The following is an 11,304-nucleotide window of genomic DNA, read 5'->3' as shown; positions in this document are numbered from 1 at the left end:
GAAGTAGAGTGAGAGACCTTTGCTTTTTTGCCCTCATGCTCTCGTGTGAAGCTCTTTGTGTCACTGTGACCCACAGTCTTTCAACGCCCTCCCCTCACTCCTTCAGTTCATTAGCTCCTTCCTGTCTTCTCTGGCTGTGCCAGCCAGCCTGGGATCTATGGGTAGTCATTTCACCTATATGCTTGCCACTGCCCCAGAATTCCTTGCTTTCTTGACATTGCACCATACCAACTGTAACTTTCCATTCTTTGTACTAATAGAACTGTTTCTTCTGCCTTGAGGCAGTGGCCTTGGCTTTTTGATTTTACTTTATTACTTACAGTAATATTTGTTATAGCCAATGTCCAAAATGAGGCAGATTTTCATCCAGATGACCTTAGTGGGCTCAAGCTTATTTTGGACTAGGTCAGGTTCCCGAAATTACTCAGACTTTGTTCTTCATTAGAAAATGTAAGTGATAACTCAATAATACTGCCAGATTTTTTTTGTCTATAGAGTAAAATTTGGATGAGCAATTGTGAAAACAACTGTTCAAGTGAAAAATAAAAATGTGCTTAAGTAGGTCAGATTTGGAAATTTAATTTATCAACAAATAGATTCTGTTTTTACTTTCATTACATAGATTTGGCCATGGGTCAAAGTCAATGAAAACTTTTGGTTGACTACACTTATTTTGCTTAAAGTATAAGTACATCAAACCAAAACATATGAAGGTCAAATCCTTGTGATAGAACTATGGATAGACACAACAATGTGGATGAATCTCAAAATGATGATATTGAGTTAAAGAAGGCAGACAAAAGAAAGTACTATACTTTCTACTTCCATTTATAGAAGATTCTTAAAAATGCAAATTAATCTACAGAGACTGAAAATAGATTAGTTGTTTCCTGGGATTTGTGGGGGAGGGGAGGAAGAAGGAATTGAAAGGTACAAGGACATTTTTTTTTTTTGAGACAGAGTCTCACTATGTTGCCCGGGCTAGAGTGCCATGGCATCAGCCTAGCTCACAGCAACCTCAAACTCCTGGGCTCAAGCGATCCTCCTGCCTCAGCCTCCCGAGTAGCTGGGACTACAGGCATGCGCCACCATGCCCGGCTAAACAAGGACATTTTTGGTGTTATGAAAAGGTTTATCTGGATTGTATGTGTGTGACTGCATCAAGGTATATGCATGTCAAAATTCATTAAATCATACACCTTAAATATGTGTAGTTTATTATGTGTCAATTGTATCTCAAAATATTTAAAAAAAATCATTAGCAAGAAAATATGTTGGTTTTAACCCATTAAAACAAACAAAAAAATCCTTGTTATAATCAGGTACTGTCCTATACCAGGGTCACCATCCAAGTTTATTCATTCATTCAGCATTTTTGAACATCCATGGTGTATACCAGGCACTCTGTTGGCAACACAGTGTTAAATGAGATTGACAAGACCCCTACTCTATGGAGCTTACATTCTAATGGAGGAGACGGATCAACAAGTAATGATAGTAAAGTGTGCCAGGTGCAGTGGTTCCTGCCTGTAATCCCAGCACTTAGGAAGGCCAAAGCAGGAGGATCACTTGAGCTCAGGAGTTCAAATCCAGCCTGGGCAACACAGCGAGACCCCATCTCTACAAAAAAATTAGTCAGGTGTGGTGGCGTGTGCATGTAGTCCCAGCTACTTGGGAAGCTGAGGCAGGAGGATTGCTTGAGCCCCAGAGTTTGAGGTTGTGGTGAGCTATAATCATACCACTGCAGTCCAATCTGGGTGACAGAGTGAGACCTTGTCGATAATAAATAAATAAATAGTAAAGTGTGATAAGTATTATGATAGGGCAAGAAAGGGCAGCTTTAAAAATCCTTAGTAGAGTTATCTAAGCTGATTATTTGGTAGTAGATGACTGAAGCTGTGTTGAAAAGGATTCTGAGGCTTAGCAGGAAAGAGCAATGATTGATCAGATATCGCCCATGCATGCGGAGAGGTAATGATGGTGAGTGTCACACATTTGCCAACATAGGGCTATACGATTAAAGTTGGCTTTATCATAAACTTCCCAACAGTATGACTATTTCAACTGATTCTGAAAATGTTTGAGAATAATGAAGATCTCTTGCTATAGATGAGGTTTTTTTTCAGAGCAGTATTTTAAATGCAAAGTGTTTCTTGTTGGGGAAACATGAAACTTCCAGACTGTAGTGTAGAGACAGAAGACAAGTGCTCTTTTGTTCTCAAACGTTCTGTTTTCAAGTGTATTTTACCCACTTATGTGACTGTGTCTGAGCCTTTGCTAAGGGTACTGCAGCTGGATTGTGTAGTGGAACCAGGTCCAGAAAAAGAATTGCTAAAGAATGCAAGTAAACAGGATGTCAGATGTTATCCTTAGCCTATTTCCCTAAACATAGCTTTTTGGCTGCAAAGTAAAATGCCATTCTTTTGGCTTCTGCTTATACACAGTGATGGCTGACAGCAGGCGCAATCTTCATTTGCTTGGCACGTTGTCATCACGCAACTCAACGTGTTTTGCAAGGAATGATCGTGACACATCATCTCTGTGAGATAGTATGAGGACATTCAGCCATTTCTTGGAAGAATTTTCTCAGCCTACCTTCTCTGAGCCCCATCGTGCCAGCACAGCGCCCCATGAGGCTCAGATCTGTCTGACCTAAGCGCCAGTTGGCATCTTCCTCCTAACAGAAGCCAGATTTTCACTGGGGCTAGACTATTTATTGACAGTGTTTTCCCAGACTGGCCCATGAGTGTCTCATTTCCAAGGTCCCCTGAAGTGCTGGCTAACCTCTATTTTCCAAGAGCACTTGCTTCCTTCTCTCTCCCCCCTCCCCAGCATCTTCCTCACTTTCTTCCCTTAGAGCTCCTTGCACTGTTTGAGTGTGTGTGTATGTGTGTTCTTTTTTTATCCTAATGAATTTGTTTTGCAGGTTTTGAAAAAGAAAACCGGTGTTATCCAGGATTTTTACATTAATTCGTATCTGTTTCCACATCTTTGAGTGTGATCTTTGTGGTTTTAAAATCCCATATTTTGAGTGGGTTCCACTGTTGTCTAAGAAAAGTTGTTTTAAACCTTTGCTCTGCAAGCACCAGAAGAGAACTCAGAAAAAGGAAGACAACAGCAGATGCAATCACGGATGTGGCTTAGTCCTTGCAGCTGCCCCAGAGAGCTGTTCAGAGTGTACCGTCCTCAGTAATGAATCCAGAAGAGCGAATCGTGACATGGCTTATATCTTTGGGAGTTTTGGATTCCCCCAAAAAGACCATCTGTGATCCGGAGGAGTTTCTGAAGTCCTCGCTGAAAAATGGGGTAGTGCTGTGCAAACTGATCAACAGACTTATGCCTGGCTCTGTGGAAAAGGTAAGGTAAATTCGCAGTATCTTTGGGACTGCTTACCACCAGAGAGCAGCAATAATGTAACTCTTGCAATTTTTCTATTGCCCAGGTCATGGGAATCTCCTACATTAGTATCTTTCAAAGAGTTAGACATTCTTACTGTTTTTTTAGTTTGAAAAGTCAGAAAATGAAATGTTATCCTTTAGTAATCGGCCCCCAAATATTAGTATAGGGAAAACATGTTACACCACTGGCAATAGGGGACAAGGAGAACACCCACGTTGCAAGCTGGCTCTGTCATGGAGATGTATGTTGTACTCCCTGTGTACTGAGGACATGTTTTGAACTTGGGGCACATATGAGTCCATGGAATAATAGAATGATTTATAATAAATCTTGATGGTGTTTTGTGACAGTTTGACTAAAATCAATGCAGATTTCCTTTCAAAAAATATCCATTAAAGGAGAGACTATTTAGCAACTAAAAGAAATAATTCAAAATGTCACATAAAGGTTGTAAAAACAATAGAAACCAGATATATGTTTTGAATGCAACGTGCTTTCAAAGTGAAACTAACTTCACTCTCTTTAGAAAAAATCCAAGATTTGAAATGTTGGAAACCCATGATCACGAGAATAGATAATTTCTAAAGTAGATACTTTAAGTAAGCTTAAAGTTATAGTTTTAAAATTATTTTCTTAAAGTCATCATGGAATGTGACTGTGAGTATAGCTGTTTTGTCTTCTTGAACCAGTTTCTATTTTTATTGAGCAAATAGATTTACTTGTAATTTCTTAAACTTGAGAAAGAGTGATAAAATGGTGATAAAACGTAGAGAAATGTGATCAAATGTACAGAACAGCCAAGGGAAAATATAACTTTAATAAATTATCATGGGGAAGGGTGAGGAAGGTAATAGCTATTGCTTTTTTTTTTCTTGAAAGCAAGAACCAAGCTCAAAAAACTGTTAGTCTCTCTAATTTGCTATGAGCACACTTGAGCAGAAAGCGTAAGAAAAAGTTTGTAAGTAGACATGGCTTGGCTCTAAAGGTTTGGTGACAATTTGAAACAAAGACCGACCGTTTGGATTTTTGCATCACTTCCTTCAGTGGTTATTTCTCTTCCTGGATTGACAGCAATGTTGCCCCATGCCTTAAAAAAGCCTACTTTCTCTCGTTATCAGCGAATGATGAATATGGTTTGCTTGGCATGGGATGACAATCTCCAAATGACATTTCATTATGTTTCTCTAGTATTGCCTGGAGCCCCAAACCGAAGTCGACTGCATCAACAACATTAATGACTTCCTGAAAGGATGTGCAACCCTTCAAGTGGAGGTAAGCCTACCCAGGGTGCTTTCCTCGTTATCATCATTTTTTGCTCTGCTAATCAAGATTGGTAGCAAAATTACTTTATTTTCATTGTCTTTGGCCACCGAGTTAAACAGAGGTACATTTTATGGAAACTGGAGTTGAGACTGGTGGTCCCCAGTAGTGGATTGCTAATCTGTCTTTTCCAGAAACCAGTTGCAAACAAAACAAAACAAAATCAAAACTCAAAAAATGATTCCTTTTATATGCAGCATCCAAGCCCTGAAAACAGGCTTCCAGTGACAGAGCTTATGCAGATGTGCTTCCCTACTAAAGGGAACAAAAAGTGGGCCACACTGGCTGTTGCAGAGGGTCATTGTAATCCCTCTCCCCCCCACCCCCGGAGCTGAGAAGAGAGGAGAGGTCACTGTCACTCTTTTTCATTAACACTTTAGAACAGAGGTTTTGAAAAGCTGAGACAACCTAGTTCTGAAGTAGAAATTGTATATTAAATTACGTGGCATTATTTTAAAAATTATTTGTTTATTTATTTATTTTAGAGACAGGGCCTCACTCTGTTGCCCAGGCTGGAGTGCAGTTGCTGGATCATAGTTCATTGCACCCTTGAACTCCTGGGCTCAAGCAATCCTCCCACCTCAGCCTCCTGAGTAGCTGGGACTATAAGCGCACAACACCACACCTGGCTAATTTTTAAAATTTTTGTATAGACGGATTCTCGCTATGTTGCCCAGGCTGGGCACAAACTCCTGACCTTAAGAGATCCTCCTGCCTTGGCTTCCCAAAGTGCTGGGATTGCAGGCAGGAGCCACTGCACCTGGCTGCATTATTTTATATTATATGGACCCCTACCATATAATACAGGTATAGAACATGTTACTGAAAGAGTGGTGATACTTCCACCTATGTGTCAAGTTATTTAACTTCTCTGGGCCTCAGTGTTTTTATCTGTAAAATGGACACAGTAATAACTACCTCTTGGGATTCTTTTAAGAATCAGATAAGATAATACATAATAATTTAGAGTTAAGAGCTCCAACCTCATAAGATCTATGAGATAACTTATGTGGAGTCCTCAACAAAAGGCCAGGGTCAGAAGAATTGCTCTATATTAGTAAATAAGCATTAATAGTATTGTCTGTGGAGAAGTAGTTGAGATTGGATTATGGACTGTGGTGCTAGACTTCTTGAAGTTCAAATCTCAGTTCTCTTTCACTAGTAGCTTTGTGACTTTGGGCATGTTACTTAACTATGCCTCTAGGCCTCAGTCTCCCCACCTATAAAGTAGGAATAATAGTGGCACCTATCTCATAGGGTTGGTGTGAGATTTCAATGAATTCATACATGTAAAGCCCCCAGAAGAGTACCTGGCATGTAGTAAGTGTTTTCCGCAGAGTAGCTATTATTATTATTATTATTATTATTATTATTATTATTGTTAGCAGTACTAGTAGCTTTGCCCCAGATAAACTGCTTCTTTCACATTTTTTCCTAAGGTTAGCCCTAGCATCACGTTACACCTGTCTCAGAATATTTTATTCCAGTTTTCCCTATCGCCCAATTTGAGCATGCTCTGTCTCTGTTTCTCTCTTTCTCTCTCTCTCTCTCTCTCTCTCTTTCTTTCTGTGTGTGGCTTTGAAGATAGGTGTGGCATGAAACCACTTCATATCCCTTATAGAATAATGTCTACTATGGAACAGATCCTGGTATTTTCTTTATTTTTCAAATAAAGACATGGTGAAGTTGCTAATGATTTCTGCAGTCTGAGGTTGCCAGAAGGTATACTGAGCTTCTTTGCATTTCTAAGAACACTAGATGATACAGAAACACCTCCTGGGTCTGGCACTGTTGGCGAGTTTTCTGATAACTAGTGCTTACTCCTTTAAACACCAATGCTTCAAATATTTTTTTTTTCCACTTTGGATAGAAACCTTTCTTAAAATTACATCATAATTTTCTGTCTTCTTAAATAAAAGGCACTGGGAATATTTTTTATCTCTTTGTGATAATTCAGGCTGACCCAAACATTGTATGAACATTGTAATGAGGCAATATCTGGCATCGTGGTTAAGCACATACCTTCTCTAGTTTGATCGACCTATGTTAGAGTCCTGGCTTGGTCAGTTACTGACTGCGTGACTCTGGGAACAGTTACTTGACCTTTCTATGCTCCTGTTTCCTCATCTGTATAATGGAGACATTAATAATATCTACTGCATAGGATTGTTTTAAGGATCAGATGAGATAACACATCTAAGGCACTTAATATGTCACTGCACATAAGACACGCACAATAGCTTTTTGCTGTCACATTATTACTAGGTAGTGCTCTTTGTACTGTTATGTGGAAAATTCTGCCTATAAGGCATATTTAGGAGCCATATGGAAGCACCCCTAGAACCCTGAGGAAAGTATAATAACATTGATACATAAGGAATGAGAGACTGAAAGCTGAGCTGGGGGGCAGCAAGTAGCCAAGAAGACTGACCATCCAGTCTCAAGCTTCCAGGTAGCTGGGAGACAGACCTAAACACAAATATTTGCAAATGCCACTGGATAGAGTAATCTCTCAGGCCCAAAGTACCTAGCACAGTGCCTGGCATAAGACATGCCTAACAGAATTTTTGCTGACTCTATAAAGCTGTAAATGTATGAAAAACAAGAAGAGCAGGGCTTGCTTGATTATTGCCCAGAACACACTGTTATTTACATAAAGAACGAATGCCAGCTTGAAACTGTCAGCTTGGAAATGCAGAAAAATGGAGCCAGAGATGCAGCACAGCACTGATAAATTGAATATTGGGCTCTGGGGCATGGTGACCACATTAAAGAGCTGCCATCTTCTGGCCCTCTGGGTGGCCACTTGGCCTCTCCAGGTAACCTCCACTTTTGTGTTTTCATATGGCTGCCATGTCTTAGTGTTTCTAGAGGATCACACAGCTAGTAACTGATCAGGGAAGTGTGCTGAGACACCTGGGGGACAAAGTGCTCTCTGAGGCATCTCCCCAACTTTGACAGTGTCCTTTGAAACACAAAAGTTTTTAAAATTTTTTTTTCATTATTTATAACACATGAATCCGAATTGCATGAAGTTTTTAAAATTTTGATAAAGTCAAATTCATCTATTTTTTCTTTTGTTATTTGTGCTTTTGGTATCATATCTAAGAAACTCTTGCCTAGTCAAATGTCATGAAGATTTACTCCTGTTTTCTTCTAAGAGTGTTATAGTTTTACTTCTTACATTAGGGTCTTTGATCCATTTAGAGTTAATTTTTGTATATTGTGGGATATAGGGGTCCAATTTATTCTTTTGCATGTATACATCCAGTTGTCTCAGCACCATTTGTTGAAAAGACTATTCTTTCCCCTACTGAATTGTTTAATGATTGTTTAACGTAGCTTTGTAGTAAGTTTTAAAATCAGAAGGTATGTGTACTCCAACTTTGTTGTTTATTTTCAAAATCATTTTAGCCATTCTGGATCCCTTGGATGTCCATATATATATTTTTTTCAATTCATTTTATTGATTTCTTTTATTTATTTTTTCTCCTTTATAAATTTCAAAATATTAAGGGGGGTACAAGTATTTTTGGTTATATGGATCACTTTTGTAATGCTTGAGTCACGGCTATAGGTGCACCCATCACCCAAATAGTGTTCATTGTACCTATTAGGTAGGTTTTTGTCCCTTTTATCCTTCACCCTCCCCCCTGCTTGATTTCCACTGAGTTTTACTTCCCTCTGTGCACAAATTTTAGGATCAGTTTGTCCATTTTTGCAAAAAAAAAAAAAAAGCCAGCTGAGATTTTTGATAAGGATCATGTTCAATCTGTAGATCACTTTGGGGAGTATTGCCATCTTAATAATATTAAGTCTTTGAATCCATGAACATGGGATTTATTTCCATTTATTTAGGTTTTCTTTAATTTCATTCAACAATGCTTTGTAGTTTTCAGTGTACTTATACTATTACTGTAAATGGGATTTTTTTGTCGATTCAGTATTTGAATTGCTCATTGCAAGTAAGTGTATGGAAATAGAATTGATTTTTTATATTCATCTTGTATTGTTCACCTTTGTTGAACTTATTCATTAGTTCTAATCATTTTTTGGTGGATTCCCTTACGGTTTTCCTATACAAGATTATGTCATCTGTGAATAGAGATAGTTTTATTTCTTCCTTTCCAATCTGGATGCCTTTTATTTAATTTTCTTCCTTAATCTAACTGGCTAGAACCTCCAGTACAATATTGACTAGAAGTGGTGAGAGCAGACATCATTGTCTTATTTCTGATTTTAAGGGGGGAAGGCTTTCAGTCTTTTACCATTTTTTTTTTTAGAGACAGAGTGTTGCTCTGTTGCCCAGGCTGGAGTGCAGTGGTGCAATAATAGCTCACTGCAGCCTCCAACTCCTGGTCTTGAGTGATCCTCCCACCTCAGCCTCCCAAAGCACTGGGATTACAGGTGTGAGCCACTGTGTCCAGCTCAGTCTTTCACCATTGAGTATGATATTAGCTGTAGGTTTTTGGTAATTGCCCCTAACAAGGTTGAGAAGGTTCCCTTATATTCTAGTTTGTTATTTTTTATTTGTTATGATGAAATGGTGCTGGAGTTTGTCAAATTCTTTTCCTGCTTCTGTTAAGATGACTATTGGTTTTTGTTCTTTATTATGTTGATATGTTGTATTATACTGACTGATTTTCATATATTAAATCAATCTTGAATTCCTGGGATGCACCCCAGTGGGTCATGTTGTATATGCACATAGACATTTGTGCACATCTGTGATTATTTTTTTCCTTTTTTTGGGGGGGTAGGGTCTTCCGATAAAGACCGGAAAACCTGCTAGACAAATTCTAAAAGAGCTATAACACTTGCGATTATTTTTTTATTTTTATTTTTTTGAGACAGAGTCTCACTGTGTTGCCTGGGCTAGTGTGCCGTGGCATCATCCTAGCTCACGGCAACCTCAAACTCCTGGGCTCAAGCAATCCTTCTGCCTCAGCCTCCCGAGTAGCTGGGACTACAGGCATGTGCCACCATGCCCGGCTAATTTTTTCTATATATTTTTAGTTGTCCGATTAATTTCTGTCTATTTTTAGTAGAGACGGGGTCTCGCTCTTGCTCAGGCTGATTTCGAACTCCTGAGCTCAAACAATCCGCCCGCCTCGGCCTCCCAGAGTGCTAGGATTACAGGCGTGAGCCACCGCGCCCGGCCCTTGCGATTGTTTTTGAAGCATCTTTCTTCATAGAAATGGAATTACTGTGTCAAATTTTGATAGATAATGTCAAATTCCTCTACAAAAATGCTATACCAAGTTACGCTCCCACCAATAATGTAGAACGTGTCTTCTTCCTCATATCTCTGGCAACACTGGATATTATTTATCTTTAATGTTCGCTAAACTGATGAACGAAAGTGGTATTTTATTTATTGCTGTATTTTGTATTTCATGATTCCTAATGAATTCGGACACTCTCTCACCCTTTTGTAGTTCATTTGTATATCTTTTTTTGTGAACCAAATATATCTTTCTTATTTTCTTACAGAGTGGAGAAGGCAGGGAAAATACTCAGGCCTCAAGTGAAAACTTTCCAGAACATATAGGAAAATCCTCATGTCTAGGTAGAGTGTCACTAATATGACCAGGAAATCCCTTGACAACAAAAGTTATAGCAATGGTAGTTTTATTTTTGTGTTGCCTTTGAAGTTGATGGAAGTCAGGGGCACATACAGTTTTTCTGATCAGTCAAGAATGGCCTTGGTGGTACCTCTATGACTGCGTTGTCCTGGCTACAGCCACATGACCAACTGGTCTGTGAAAGCTCTAGCCCTGTGGTTTTCCTTCAGTCAGGCCTTTCCCCTGGTTCAGCCCCAGCAGGTACTCAGGCTTCATCCTCTGCCAACATTACTACCAGCCCATTGCCAGGAACACACTTCCACCTCCTATTCAGCTCCTGGGCCAAATTTATTTTTTTATTTTCTACCTGGGACAAGTTTGCTTTGTAAAAAAGATATTTTATTCTTGAAGGATTTCATTGAATGTGTATGAGGTTCAGTTAGTACTTCTTTCACTTTCTTTCTCCCTCCCTCCCTCCTTCTCTTCCTCCTCTTTCTTCCTTTCTCTCCTTCTCTCTCTCTTTCTTTCTTTCCTGTACCAGCTGGTAGCAGTATGGTTTTTTCCTCTGCCCCCACCCCCTCATTCCCTCCTGTCTCCCTGAGTCACTCCATCTGCCTTGTCACTGGAACAGCATGGGTGCTCTCCCCAAAGTGAGGCCTGTGGGATGGACGATTTGCCATTTCCTAGGGGCTGCTCTGCAGGGAACAAGTTCTGGAAGTAAGACAGCTCTGCTAATGATCAGGAATCAAGGCTGAATCTTTAGGAGAGCAGTGTCTCCCCGGAGGACTTAGACACAAGGCGGAGGACTTAGACACAAGGCCAGGCAACTAACCAGCAGCTGTAATGGGTATCAGCAGACCTTCCTCAGAGCCCTGACCCTGCCACCCAAGGGTTGTAATGGTTGTAATGTCTGTTTTTTTTTTTTCTTTGAGACAGAGTCTCACTGTGTTGCCCGGGCTAGAGTGCCGTGGCGTCATCCTAGCTCACAGCAACCTCAAACTCCTGGGCTCAAGTGATCCTC

The 11,304-nt window shown here is 39.7% G+C and overlaps 1 protein-coding gene across 1 annotated transcript in view; it reads left to right on the top strand.

Moving 5' to 3' along the window:
* Positions 1–2,022: 2,022 nt before the first annotated feature.
* Positions 2,023–11,304, top strand: part of ARHGEF6 (Rac/Cdc42 guanine nucleotide exchange factor (GEF) 6) — a 109,651-nt gene continuing 100,369 nt past the window's right edge. The window contains exons 1-2 of the mRNA XM_012655488.1: positions 2,023–3,357; positions 4,588–4,671. Of these exons, the coding sequence (XP_012510942.1) occupies positions 3,193–3,357; positions 4,588–4,671 (249 nt within the window). The 5' untranslated portion in view covers positions 2,023–3,192. The remainder of the gene's footprint in view (positions 3,358–4,587; positions 4,672–11,304) is intronic.

The sequence above is a fragment of the Propithecus coquereli genome, unplaced genomic scaffold (genome assembly GCF_000956105.1).
Source record: "Propithecus coquereli isolate 6110/MARCELLA unplaced genomic scaffold, Pcoq_1.0 Scaffold478, whole genome shotgun sequence".
Lineage (NCBI taxonomy): Eukaryota > Metazoa > Chordata > Mammalia > Primates > Indriidae > Propithecus > Propithecus coquereli.
The sequence above is the reverse complement of the archived record's forward strand: the minus strand, read 5'-3'. Positions and strand labels throughout refer to the sequence as shown.